A 15,000-nucleotide genomic window follows, 5' to 3' on the forward strand; every position below is an offset into this window, starting at 1 on the left:
CTGGTAGCTCTACAGAACTGGTTTGAAATGTCATAACAGGCTGTCCAATATGAGATCGTTTGGGAGCTCAACCTCATACGTTGTTTTATCAATATTATTAATCTCTTCTTCTTTCTTTTTAACCCGGATGAATCTGTTCAGATGATATTTTGCAAGAGATAAAAAAAGTATCTTTTAGTAAGGGCACATCGAACTTAATTTTGTGTGTGTCGTTGTCTTTTTCAGAAAAGTGGGTGTACCGTGTGTTGTCCTTTCTGGATACAACAAAGGATGTGGAGGTATCCAACCCAAATCACCGACAGTCAACAACTCCTGGCTAGCCGTGTACGTTGAGAAGCAGTGGGGGGTCGTGGAGCCGATGCTGGCACTACGAGCCATAAAGGTGGAGCGACCTCGGTGCCTCAAGATTGAGACAACTGGAAAAGCAATCCATGAAAGGTAACAACAATTAGTCCTTGAATGGAGAAAGAACATGAAAGGAACAAAACAAAGAGAAAGGAATGTTGATTTTATTCAACTACTGGAAAAACTTTGAGAAGTCCCTTTTCATTACAAAATTGATTTCTGAGGTTTTTCACGCAGGTTAATTGTTAGCGACAGGGTTCGAACAAACTTGAGAAGGCAAAAGACTTAGTTGAAATAAGCAGAACATCTGATCAAAACTGAAATCATATTCTTCTTCTGCGTTCGTGGGCTGAAACTCCCACGCACACTCGTGTTTTTGCACGAGTGGATTTTTACGTGTATGACTGTTTTTACCCCGCCATTTAGGCAGCCATACGCCGCTTTCGGAGGAAGAATGCTGGATATTTTCGTGTTTCCATAACCCACCGAACTCTGACATGGATTACAGGATCTTTTTCGTACGCACTTGGTCTTGTGCTTGCGTGTATACACGAAGGGGGATAAGCCACCTGCAGGTCTGCACATAAGTTGACCTGGGAGATCGGAAAAATCTCCACACTTAACCCACCAGAAAAACATTTCTGGGGATATCATACCCAGGAACTCTCATGTAAAATTTGATAAAGATCGGTCTAGTAGTTTGGTCTGAATCACTCTACACACACACACGCACAGACACACAGACACACAGACACACAGACACACAGACACACACACACACACACATACACCACGACCCTCGTCTCGATCCCCCCTCTATGTTAAAACATTTAGTCAAAACTTGACTAAATGTAAAAACCAAACAGACAAAACCAACAGAGTATAGACCACAACAAAACACGTAAATCACCAAGCGAAAATAACTCGACCTTCCGATTAAGAGGCCGACGTCTTACCACCCCGCCACAGCGCCCGTCACTGAAATCATATAAAAGAAGATCCTTACCAGAGTAGAATTAGTAACCATTTCCCCAATAAGGGGAACTATGTTTATTTTGGCTGAATTGTAAACTATTTCCACTAAGCCATGCATGCCTCAACTGATCAGAAGACCAAGAGATGTAAACATAGCAAAACATGAAACCAAGTGTAAGACGCTAGACACAAATAAGACAGCACAATTGCAATTGCTGTGTTAGTTGAAGCCCTTTGTCCTAATAACCGGTGTAACACGAGAAAATTACTCCCACGAGATTTTTACTCCGGAGTAAACATTTCGTACGAAAAAGTTACTCCCTTTACGAAAAAAGCACTCCCCCATTGCACGAGAAAATTACTCCCCAAGACAGGTGAGTTCCGAGTAAACATTTCGTACAAAAATGTTACTCCCCTGACGAATAAATAACGAATAAATTACTTCACCCCAACACGAGCAATTTAACTTCCCATGCCAGGTGTACGAAATTTGTACTCCCTTGCCCCCTGTTAATCATGGTGGTTGAAGGGGTGGATTGAGGGTAGCGCGACATTCGTGTGCACGAGATCACTTATTGGCATTATCCCTTCGCCCGCATCCCATTTTTGCGCACGAGATTTTTACTGGAAGTAAAAAAAAATGGGGAGTAAAAATTTCGTGGAGGGAGTAATTTTTTCGTGCATTGGGGAGTTCTTTTCTCGTACGAAAAGGGTACTCGGAGTAAGAATTTCGTACGAAATATTTACTCCGGAGTAAATTTTTCGTGGAGTAAAAATTTCGTGTTACACCGGCTTCTCCGTAAATAGTCGAATTTGGAAAATAACTCGGGTTTGTATGGGTTCTGGACGAGTTGATTTTCCTTATTTCCTCTTATTTCTTTTCCATAGAAACACTGTGGCAAGATATACGTGGCATTGCAGGCTTGCTATCGATGGTGTTTCCATGGTGACAACTTAAGGATATCAACTCTTCCACAAACCGTAAAACCCCAGAGTTATTTCCGCAATTTGACTATTTACACAGAATCACGTCATGGGGACAAAGGGCTTCAACTAAAACGGCACTTGCTAACGGGCTGAGGTATTTCCGAATATCGCCTATTCCAACTATACTGTTCAAAAAAAGAAACGCATAGTTGCTACTTGCCAAATTTGTTTTATTTTTCGAAAAAATTAACAGAAAATCCAATATTTAGATTATTTGTTTGAAATTTGGTATGGACACAGTTGAATGCACACACAGTTCATTTGCATCTTCAAATCAATCAGTCAATCAATACGATTGGGTGCCGAGGCTGTCAAGTCAGTAGGGGGTGTGACTGCCTTGAGCAGCAACAACTGCCCGGCACCTTCTGGGCATGGACTGGATCAGATGCCGGATATCTTGCTGTGGGATGGTGTCCCACTCCTCCTGAAGTGCCTGCAATAGATCGCGGTGATTTGCCGGCGCTTCTTCTCGCCTGCGCACACGTCTGTCCAATTCATCCCAGAGGTGTTCTATCGGGTTCATGTCTGGCGACATGGATGGCCAGGGAAGCACCTGGACATGGTGGTCGGTGAGGAACTGGGTGGTGAGTCGTGCTGTGTGCGGGCGAGCGTTGTCCTGCTGGAATATGGCATCCTGGTCAGCCAGAAGAGGAAGGGCGTGTGGGCGCAGAATTTCCTCCACGTATCGCTGGGCAGTTATGCGCCCTTGGACGTGCACCAGGGTGCTCCTTCCAGCGGTATTGATCGCCCCCCACACCATGACGCCTCCACCACCATGAACGGGTGCCTCATCCACACAGTTGGGCGCGTAACGTTCGTTTACTCTCCGGTAGACCCTCCTCCGACCATCATGTCGCTGGAGCAGGAAGTAGGACTCGTCGCTGAACCACACGTGTCTCCAGTGATTCCGGACGGTCCAGCGAAGGTGCTGGTTGCCCCACTGCACTCGGTTCTGGCGATGGCGGCGGGTGAGGACAGCTCCTCTGTGAGGTCTGCGAGCTCTCAAACCAGCTTCATGCAGGCGGTTCCGCACGGTCTGGTCCGATAATCGGTGTGGCCCGGGGAGAGCCTGGACAGAAGATGAGGCCGACAGGAAACGATTCCGGAGGTGGTGGAGCCGTATGAAGCGGTCGTGAGCAGCAGTTGTCGCCCTTGGTCTTCCCGCTCGTGGCAAGTCAGCAACGGAGCCAGTGGCTTGAAACCTGACCCACAGTCTACTGATGGTGCTCTGGGACACGTGGAAGTGCCTGGCGATTGCACTTTGACTTTGGCCTGCTTGTAAACGACCCAATGCAATTTGGCGGTCTTCTCTGCTCAATCGGGCCATCTTTCGTCGCTGAATTGTCGTCTGATTTCTTTGTGGCGAACAATCCGCTTTTATGGGTTTTGGAAGACATGGTGAGAGCTCAATATTCCCCGAATTTCACGAGATTACACTGAAGCATGACGAGTGGTCATGCCAAATGAGCAATTTTGACATTGTAGCCACTGATAACGCATGCGTCACGTGCAGAGCTAACTTGTGGCAATGGACGAAAGGTCGACGACCAGATAAACATTTTCTGCAGTTTGGTGGATATCCTTGTAGCCATATAACTAAATTAACCAAATATTACAAGCTATGCGTTTCTTTTTTTGAACAGTATAATAAACAAGTCGCGTAAGGCGAAATTACTACATTTAGTCAAGCTGTCGAACTCACGGAATGAAACTGAAGGCACTGAAGTTTTTCACCAAGACAGTACCCCGGTGTGTCAACTGATTCCGTTCATCCACCGGATGTTTCCGTTCATCCGCAGGATATGTCCGTTCATACAGCCCCATTTTTGTCACTTGCTTCGGGAAAAACATTGTAGTAAGTCGGGTGGGCAGCGCGCTTGTGTGATATTGAAAGAATAAGGTAGCGAAATGGTTGGGCTATGTGTACGATAAGTACCAAGGTGCTAGTGAATCCTAATAATAACACACGCGGGCCGAACGTGGCAAAATTGCCTGATTTTTTAACATTTTCTTGTTTTTCTCGCTCTGTTATCGAATCTGACCCCTGATTTGCACATGATCACCAAAACCATTGCCTGTCACGACATTTCGCTTGAACAGAAGTTTATAGAAACCCATGGCTTTTGTACAATCACTTGTCTTTTGAAAACATACAGATTCCGTTCATACCCCATGTTTCCGTTCGTACAAAAGTGCATGTTTCCCTTCGTACGAAAAGCGTTTCTGTTCATACACATTCGTTAGATCAGAGTGAAACAGGCCCCCACTACAAGTTCTGTGTATTCCAATCGTCTTCAAATAGCACAAAGTACGAATGCGTGTGATATTAGACCTATGTGAACCATAAGATGAATTGAATTTGCAAGTTTTGTGTCCGTTCGTACTGATTTTGACGAGAAAATGTGTCTGTTCGTACCACTTTCATCAAATTGTTTCCCTTCGTACGCTTTTCATGACGTTTGTGATTTTTGGTAGAAAGCTTGTGCAATTAGCATTTTAATACCCCTAATTCGACTTATGTATAACCCATAATGCATGTTGTTCATGAGTGCAACAACACGCGACTGTGGCTTTTCTGGTGCAATACCATCCCTGTTTAAAATCTTACTGAAGAGCAAACATTTTGATAAGTGTGTCTTCTTCCAGTTTCCTTACACAATGTCATTTCAAAGATCTAAACTTATGTGAAACCTGTTCAAAATAGGCTTTCTGCAAGCTAAACCTAGACATTCAGTCTTTTAGCATTTTCAGATTTTTAATGACCAAACTTTTTTTTATCATTTTTTAAGCTTTAAAGCTGAAATGCAATCCCATAGTACGGGGGTTGCCTGGCTAAAGTTTTAAAATCAATTTGATAAAAAAATGAGGGTGTGACAGTGCGGCCTCAACTTTTACAAAAAGTCGGATATGACGTCATCAAAGACATTTATAAAACAAGTCGCGTAAGGCGAAAATACAACATTTAGTCAAGCTGTCAGAATGAAACTGAAGGCAATGCAATTTTTCAGCAAGACCGTATACTCGTAGCATCGTCAGTCCACCGCTCATGACAAAGGCAGTGAAATTGACAAGAAGAGCGGGGTAGTAGTAGCGCTGAGAAGGATAGCACGCTTTTCTGTACCATCTTCGTTTTAACTTTCTGAGCGTGTTTTTAATCCAAACATATCATATCTATATGTTTTTTATTTTTTTTTATTTTTTTATTTTTTTTTTACATTTTATTTCCTTTATATACACATAAACACAGCATAGCATACATCATACACCGAGTTTGTCCACAAAGCGCATACACACGTACATACCTAGACAAGACGCAGACATAGACAGTGGGGTGGGATGTTGAAAAGACAGGGGATATGGAAGGGGGGGGGAACTGAGGTTGTGGGAGGGGAGGGGGGGTTGTAACTGAGGTTGGGGGAGGGGAGGGGGGTAGGTGGGGGCGGTGGTCACAATTTAGCCTCCAAGTATACATGGGGTTTAATTATCGGCATACAAGTATTGTATAACCTGCTATGAGTAAATGGGTCAGGGGGTATCACATTCAAAAATGTTCATACGAAATCAATCAATACAATTATCCTATAGCAGCAATGAAAACAGTGTCTATATAAACACCACTCTTTTTCAAATTTACCAAAATAATTATTTACACTAGCATTATACTTTTCGATCAAAAACCTTTGTTTAGCAATTTTCACAAAAACATTTAGTGTTGGGACTGTCTTATTTAATTTGGCTCCAAATATACTTTGTTTGGCAAGGAGAATAAACAAATCAAAAACAGCATCCGTATGAAAGTTGTCTAAATACCCTAAAATGACTAGCTCTTTTGACAAATTCAAATTACTGCAATGTGTGAAATTTTGACAAAACCATTCTGTGAAATCAGACCAGAAAAGCTTAACTCTTGTGCACTCCCAAAACAAATGTTCTAAGGTTTCCTCTTCCTGTGTACAAAAGCTACATAGTGATGTGTCAGAAATTTTCATCAAAAATAACAGGCGTTGAGTGGGAAAAATTCTATGTAGTATTCTATATTGGAACCACCTTAGGTATGTGTCTTGTGTAGTTCGCCTTATTGTCAGAAATACCTTTCCAACATTTACATCAAAATTCAATAAATTAGCCCATTTTTCCATGCACTGTAGATTGCCATCATTTTTCACAAGATGGGTATATATATGTTTTACTCCACCTTTAGCTATTTGTTTCCATACAACATCATCACCAATATGAAAAACATTGTTTAAAACTGCATCTAACTTTAGTCTTTTGTGAAAATTCTTAACTGAGCGCATAACGCCCTCGAAAAAGACAAAATTCAGTTGTAAATTTGGATGTTTCAATTTAAAATCGTTATATGACAAAAACCCATCGGCTCTCATCAAGTGACCGACTGTAAAAATGCCGTTTTCCATCCAATTCCTGTTAAAAATAACCTTTTTATCTATGCAAATATGTACATTATAATACAGACGCTCTGAAGCAAAATCACTCAAGGAGATGGGGACACATTTGCATGCAAAATGTTTATAATGTTTGAAAACATCTCTCCAGAAAGGATTCTGAACTATTTGCATCAATATGTTTCCAAACTCACCTCCTCTTTTGTGAATGTTATGTACAAGTGGACACAGAGCTTTCAGAAGTTTAGTTACTTTTCCTTCACTACAAAGGACTCGCTGTAACCATGATATCTTCAGAGCTGACAAAAAGCATTTCAAATCCACCATTTTAAGCCCCCCTCCCTCTTCAAACGACTGATATGCTGTTGTTCTCTTTATTCTATCTTTCTTACCATTCCATAGAAATGAAAAAAATAACCTATTCAAATCAAACAAAAACTTATCATCAGGGTCTGGTAAACTCATAAACAGATGAGTTAACTTAGACAGCGCCAAACTCTTAATAACTGTTATTTTTCCAAAGGGTGTTAAATTTCTTCTGGACCAGGACCTGAACAAATTCTCAATTTCTACCAATTTATGTTCATAATTAAGGGGTATAATGTCATCTAAGTTGACTGAAAAAACAATGCCAAGAACTTTAAATGTTACAGGGTTCCAACTGAGCATAAGTTCCGGCATAAATTTAATATTACAATTTGTATGTGAGCCTATCCAGACTGCCGTAGTTTTCTCATAGTTCATTTTCAGACCGGATATAGAGGCAAATTGCTTCAAAACGTTCATACATGCACAAAATGATTGTTTTGAACCATCCAGAAACAGGGCGGTGTCATCTGCAAACTGGGATATTAATATTTCATCATCTGCCACCTTTATACCTTTTATCTCTGTACTCTGGCGGATCATAATGGACAGAAATTCGGCACATATTAGATATAAATAAGGTGACAATGGATCTCCTTGTCTGGTACCTCTTTGTACATCAAACCAACTGGAATATTTACCATTCACAGAAACACATGATCTAATATTATTATAAAAAGTGAAAATCCATCTTTTAATGTCATCACCGAAGTTGAATTTGCACAAACATTTATCAATGAAGGACCAAGAAACGCTGTCGAAAGCTTTTTCAAAGTCAATGCACATCAAGAGGCCACGTATGTTATGCTTATTCACATAAAATAGAGTATCATATAATAACCTTATGTTTTGGCCAATGTACCTTCCTTTAATAAAGCCTGTCTGATCTTCATGGATCAAGTTTGGTAACACAGACTTTAACCGTTCAGCAATACAGGATGAAGCAATCTTATAAACTACATTCAACAGTGTAATGGGTCGCCAATTTTTCAAAAAACTTTTATCCTTTCCATCTTTTGGTATACAGGTAATAACTCCCTGTCTCTGGGTGATAGACATCTCTCCCTTTTCAAAGCTACAATTCAGGGATCTCAAGAGAAAGGAACAGAGATCTTTAAAAAAGAACTTAAAAAACTCAGCTGAATACCCATCTGAACCAGGACTTTTGTCGTTATTTAACCGTTTTATAACTGCCATCATTTCTTGCATGGTAATTTTCCCTTCCAAACAATCTCTTTCTTCATTGGAAAGTGCTGGGTGTTCTAAGTTTTCATCAATCGATTCATTTACCAAATTTGTGTCTCTTGTGGAATACAATTCTTCATAAAAACACTTGACCTCATTACATATAAGGTCACTATCATGTATAACCCCGTTCTCAGTCTGTACAAAACACATTGCTTTCTGCACATAATTCCTTTTTTCCAGGTTACAAAAATAATTGGTATTCTTCTCACCATCACAAATCCACCTGGCACGTGATCTCACAATAATACCATCAACTCGCTTCTGCCGCACTTCACACAAATCTCGCTTCTTCTGTTCTAACAACTGTACATTACTTTCATTCACCTGATTCTCCAAACATACAATCTCAGCAAGGATTTCTCTTTCTTTCCTATCACTTTCTCTCTTTTTATGTGAGGCGTAGGAGATACATTTACCTCTTATCTCCAGCAAAATCATTTCAAAAAATAATTGATCATTAATCATCAACACCAAATCTTCATCCTCAATCAAATGTATATTATTTCTGTCATAAACAGGTACAGCATATTGTATTTTCAAATCTAATATTACTTGCTTAACTAATCCAACAAATGTTATATCTTTTAATAGTGAGTTATTAAACTTCCATAGTGGTCGGTGTCTTTTTACAATGTCAGTATTAAAACATAAAGATACAGGTGAATGATCCGAATTATAACTGGGCATAATATCAACACCATTAACAATTAATCCCAATTGTTCCGATGTTAAAAAATAATCCAGTCTACTTCTTTGTACACCATTAAATCTTCGCCAGGTATATTTTCTTAAACCGGTGTGCAGATTTCTATAAATATCTACAAGATTCAACTGTTCCATCATATCTAACATCTTTTTCCTACTTCTCATTTTATACACTTTTGAAGGATGATTAGAATCAATCTTAGGATCAATCTATATGTTTTTGGAATCAGGAACCGACAAGGAATAAGATGAAAGTGTTTTTAAATTGATTTCAAAAATTTAATTTTGAACATAATTTTTATATTTTTAATTTTCAGAGCTTGTTTTTAATCCAAATATAACATGTTTATATGTTTTTAGAATGAGAAAATGATGAGGAATAAGATGAACGTAAATTTAGATCGTTTTATAATTTTTTTTTTTTTACAATTTTCAGATTTTTAATGACCAAAGTCATTAATGAATCTTTAAGCCACCAATCTGAAATGTAATACCGAAGTCCGGCCTTCGTCGAAGATTGCTTGGCCAAAATTTCAATCAATTTGATTGAAAAATGAGGGTGTGACAGTGCCGCCTCAACTTTTACAAAAAGCCGGATATGACGTCATCAAAAATATTTATCGAAAAAAAGAAAAACACGTCCGGGGATATCAATCCCAGGAACTCTCATGTAAAATTTCATAAAGATCGGTCCAGTAGTTTCGCTCTACACGCACGCACGCACACACACACACACACACACACACACACACACACACACATACACACACATACACACACACACACACACACATACACACACATAAACCACGATCCTCGTTTCGATTCCCCATTTATGTTCAAACATTAAGTCAAAACTTGACTAAATGTAAAAAGGACTAATAGAGCCTGGATAATGTTTTTTCTTGATTTGTCTAAATTCTGCTCATGATTATCACAGGTGAAGCAAATGGCATGATAGGAGTAACATACAAATGTACATGTTACTTAGTTCAGTCTTAGTTGCAGTGCTGCAAAGCAAGCACAACTGCACAAATCAATCTTCGTTCTTATCAAAACACACAGAAAGCTCCGTCACTGAACACATTACTGAAAAGGGTACGAAGGGAAACAATTTGATGAAAGTGGTACGAACGGACACATTTTCCCGTCAAAATCAGTACGAACGGACACAAAACTGTTTTTTGCAAATTCAATTCGTCTTATGGTTCACATAGGTCCAATATCACACGCACTCGTACTTTGTGCTATTTGAAAACGATTGGAATACACAGAACTTGTAGTGGGGGCCTGTTTCACTCTGATCTAACGAATGTGTATTGTCACGATCGGGTGACAGAGACCAAGAAAGTGTCACTCAATGGAGTGCCTGTTCTTGGTCGATTATGATAGAAAGCGCCTGTACGTGATATTGGGCTACAGCAGAGTTTGCTGACAGTGCTCAACGAGCACGGATGTTTTGTAGCGCACGAGTTTCGCGGTGGGGGTTTCTGCTGTCATAGGGCTGACGGTTTTTCGCTGACAGCGCGCACGGGATTTTCACGGATTGAGTTTCTCGTGTCTTTTTTCTGCTTGGGAGGCAGAATTGTGTATAGCTGGACTGGTTTTGTGACAAGGTCAGTCACGTGTTATTGGTTAGGTTGTCTGACAGAGACACAAGGGCGGCGCACTTGACACCCAGCGGCAGAAGGGGAAGGATCTAATACACAGTTTCTAGAGTATGATGGATTTTCACCGAATATTATATTCGGCACTCTAGGGGAGCTTCCACCAGTTATTACTTTCTCACTGCACCTGTTTTGCTGAGGACAAGTCGTCAACATTCCTTCGTCGGCGATGGCTTTCGCATAAGGATTCGACAAGGGGTTCTGGAGGTTTTCGGTCACTGTTGACGAACAGAGGCTGTTCCAGGGAGGAAGCGGATTTTGCTTCCATGAGAGTACAATCATAGGCTTTTGAGGTAATAAATCATTATTTAACGCTGTTGATGAGTCTGTGTTTGTGGAATGAAATACTCTCTGTTGTTCTTTCCAGGTTAGCGCATAATTTACTCTCTGTGACGCTAAAATACTAATCTGTATATGGTTTTTGCAGATAGGGAGAGAAGGACGGAAAATGACTGTTTTGTTGTTGTAAAAAGTCCGTTTTGTGCAGGCCCACGTGCTCGATGAGGTATTTAAAGATGACACGTTTTAAGGTGGTGGGTGAGGGGTAGCAGACATGTTTAGTGCACCGATGCTTTCTGTTTGCAGCCTTCGTTTCGTTTCGTGTTCCTGTAACTGCTGCACGGCTGCCTTTGGCGGGACACTGCTAGCTGCAGACGTTGGAGCTGGGACCTGAGGAAGCTACGCTAACGTATAACCGGCTAACCAGCAGACCGGCTAACCAGCGGACCGGCTAACCAGCGAACCGGCTAACCAGCAACCCGGCTAACCAGCATACCGGCTAACCAGCATACAGAAAGAAAGCTAAGTGCACCGTGTCTTACGCACCCCGTTGACCACCGTTGTCTTTTCTTATCTGTGATTTCATTGGAGTAGTGACAACGTGGGGTGTGTGACCCCTGCATGAACTAGAGCTTTTTGAACAGAACATTCTCATTTGACTGTATTTACACGGGATCAGCGTGTTACTATAATTTTCTATATACTACTGGCATTTTGTCAGTGATCACGGGTTTTTTACGTGTTGAGAACGTAAAAGGAACATATTTTGAGTGAAGGCTCGAGGGAGGTGGCGAGTTTATACATAAACAGGCGTCTGAAACTTATACTTTTGTTGACTCTATTAATTGTATGACTGCGAGAGTGGATCGTGGTGTGGTTAGTTAATTAGTAGTAATTAACCGGTTCATAATCACCTTAAGTGATATATTGAAACGTGACATGTATGAACGGAAACGCTTTTCGTACGAAGGGAAACATGCACTTTTGTACGAACGGAAACATGGGGTATGAACGGAATCTGTATGTTTTCAAAAGACAACTGATTGTACAAAAGCCATGGGTTTCTATAAACTTCTGTTCAAGCGAAATGTCGTAACAGGCAATGGTTTTGGTGATCATGTGCAAATCAAGGGTCAGATTCGATAACAGAGCGAGAAAAACAAGAACATGTTAAAAAATCAGACAATTTTGCCACGTTCGGCCCGCGTGTGTTATTATTAGGATTCACTAGCACCTTGGTACTTATCGTACACATAGCCCAACCATTTCGCTACCTTATTCTTTCAATATCACACAAGCGCTGCCCACACGACTTACCACAAAGTTTTTTCCGAAGCAAGTGACGAAAATGGGGCTGTATGAACGGACACATCCTGCGGATGAACGGAAACATCCGGTGGATGAACGGAATCAGTTGACACACCGTGAGTACAGCTTCGTCAATCCCCGAGTGAAGGAAATCGCTCACCTTCCACGTGCAAAACGTAGTGATATTGACACGCCAGATTAGCGCGGTAGCGTATTGTGCTAAGCAGGAAAGCGCGCTTTTCTGTATTCTTGTTAACTTTCTGAGCTTGTTTTAAATACAACCTATCATATCTATATGTTTTTGGAATCAGGAAATGATAAAGAATAAGATGAAATCATTTTTGAATCGATTTCTTAAATTTTAATCGTAAGGCTAATTAATCTTTCTTTCTTTCTTTCTTTCTTTCTTTCTTTATTTGATGTTTAACGTCGTTTTCAACCACGAAGGTTATATCGCGACGGACTAATTAATCTATTTTTGTTAATTGTGATCACATTTTAAGAGTAAACATGACATATGTATATATTTTTAGATTCAGAATGTGATGAAAAATACGATGCAATCAATTTTAAATCTGTTTGCAAAAAATCGATTTTAATGACACCTTTAATGAGCAAACTCATTAATTAAATGTTAAGCCTCCAAACTGAAATGCAATACCAAAGTCCGGGCTTCGTCGAAGATTATATGACCAAAATTTCAACCAATTTGGTTGAAAAATGTGAGCGTGACAGTGCCGCCTCAACTTTCACGAAAAGCCGGATATGACGTAATCAAAGACATTTATCAAAAAAATGAAAAAAAACGTTTGGACATACCATACTCAGGATCTCTCATGTCGAGTTTCATGAAGATCGGTCCAGTAGTTATCTCTGAATCGCTCTACACATACACACACACACACACACACACACACACACACACACACACACACACACACACACACACACACACACACACACACACACACATACACCACGACCCTCGTCTCGATTCCCCCTCTACGTTAAAACATTTAGTCAAAACTTGACTAAATGTAAAAATGAAGTGTGTGTGTGTGTGTGTGCGTGTGTGTGCGTGCGTGCGTGCGTGTGCGTGTGTGTGTGTGTGTGCGCGCGTGCGCGCGCGTGTGTGTGTGTGTGTGTGTGTGTGAGTGTGTGTGTGTGTGTGTGTGTGTATGTGGTAACGTACTGTTTTGTCAATAACAAACGTTCCAACAACTTACCTTTCCTGTTTTTACATTTAGTCAAATTTTACATTTAGTCAAGGGGGAATCAAGAGGGGGAATCAAGACGAGGGTCGTGGTGTATGTGTGTGTGTGTGTGTGTGTGTGTGTGTGTGTGTGTGTGTGTGTGTGTCTGTGTGTGTCTGTGTCTGTGTCTGTGTCTGTGCGTGTGTGTGTGTAGAGCGATTCAGACTAAACTACTGGACCGATCTTTATAAAATTTTACATGAGAGTTCCTGGGAATGATATCCCCGGATGTTTTTTCTTTTTTTCGATAAATGTCTTTGATGACGTCATATCCGGCTTTTTGTAAAAGTTGAGGCGGCACTGTCACACCCTCATTTTTCAATCAAATTAATTGAAATTTTGGCCAAGCAATCTTCGACGAAGGCCGGACTTCGGTATTGCATTTCAGCTTGGTGGTTTAAAAATTAATTTATGACTTTGGTCATTAAAAATCTGAAAATTGTAAAAAAAAATTTTTTTTTATAAAACGATCCAAATTTACGTTCATCTTATTCTTCATCATTTCCTGATTCCAAAAACATATAAATATGTTATATTTGGATTAAAAACAAGCTCTGAAAATTAAAAATATAAAAATTATGTTCAAAATTAAATTTTTGAAATCAATTTAAAAACACTTTCATCTTATTCCTTGTCGGTTCCTGATTCCAAAAACATATAGATATGATATGTTTGGATTAAAAACACGCTCAAAAAGTTAAAACGAAGAGAGGTACAGTAAAGCGTGCTATGAAGCACAGCGCAACCGCTACCGCGCCAAACAGGCTCGTCACTTTCACTGCCTTTTGCGCTAGCGGCGGACTACGTTCAGTTTCATTCTGTGAGTTCCACAGCTTGACTAAATGTAGTAATTTCGCCTTACGCGACTTGTTTTTTCAAATAACAAATGAAATGTATGCTGATGTTTCCCATTCCGGTATATTTGATCTTGGGGCAGGAGCAGCCAGGTGTCAGTGACAGGGTCCATCAACGAAGACTTCTTCCTGCCGGACCCGGAAGACTTCATCTACATGTGCCGACCGGAGAAGGACGAGTGGCAGCTGTTGGCAGGCCGACCGTGGACGTGGGAGGAGTTCATCAAAGCTCCGGACAGGAAGCCTCGGCCACAGCCTGTACAACCTCCACAAGACCGGTCGCCTTCTCCTGTGTCACTGCCAATAGACCGAGTAGGATCCCAGCATTCCCCCCCTCCCACACACACACAGACACACTGAGTTATTGTTTAATGTGTAATTGTACAAATGTCACTACGTGAGTTTAAGACATGCCCATGGGTTGACGGATCAGAAGAGGTGCTACCTAAATGTTCTAATATGTACACTACATTGGGGTGTGCACGTTAAAGATCCCACGATTGACAAAAGGGTCTTTCCTGGCAAAATTGTATAGGCATAGATAAAAATGTCCACCAAATACCCGTTTGACTTGGAATAAAGGCCGTGAAAGGTGAATGCTCGCCTA

General features: G+C 40.6%; 1 protein-coding gene across 1 annotated transcript in view; it reads left to right on the forward strand.

Moving 5' to 3' along the window:
* Nucleotides 1-15,000, forward strand: part of LOC138947270 (uncharacterized) — a 26,168-nt gene that overhangs the window by 2,084 nt on the left and 9,084 nt on the right. Inside the window, exons 3-4 of the mRNA XM_070318716.1 lie at nt 226-438; nt 14,477-14,705. Of these exons, the coding sequence (XP_070174817.1) occupies nt 226-438; nt 14,477-14,705 (442 nt within the window). The remainder of the gene's footprint in view (nt 1-225; nt 439-14,476; nt 14,706-15,000) is intronic.

This window comes from Littorina saxatilis, linkage group LG1 (assembly GCF_037325665.1).
Source record: "Littorina saxatilis isolate snail1 linkage group LG1, US_GU_Lsax_2.0, whole genome shotgun sequence".
In the NCBI taxonomy this organism is placed as follows: Eukaryota; Metazoa; Mollusca; class Gastropoda; order Littorinimorpha; family Littorinidae; genus Littorina; species Littorina saxatilis.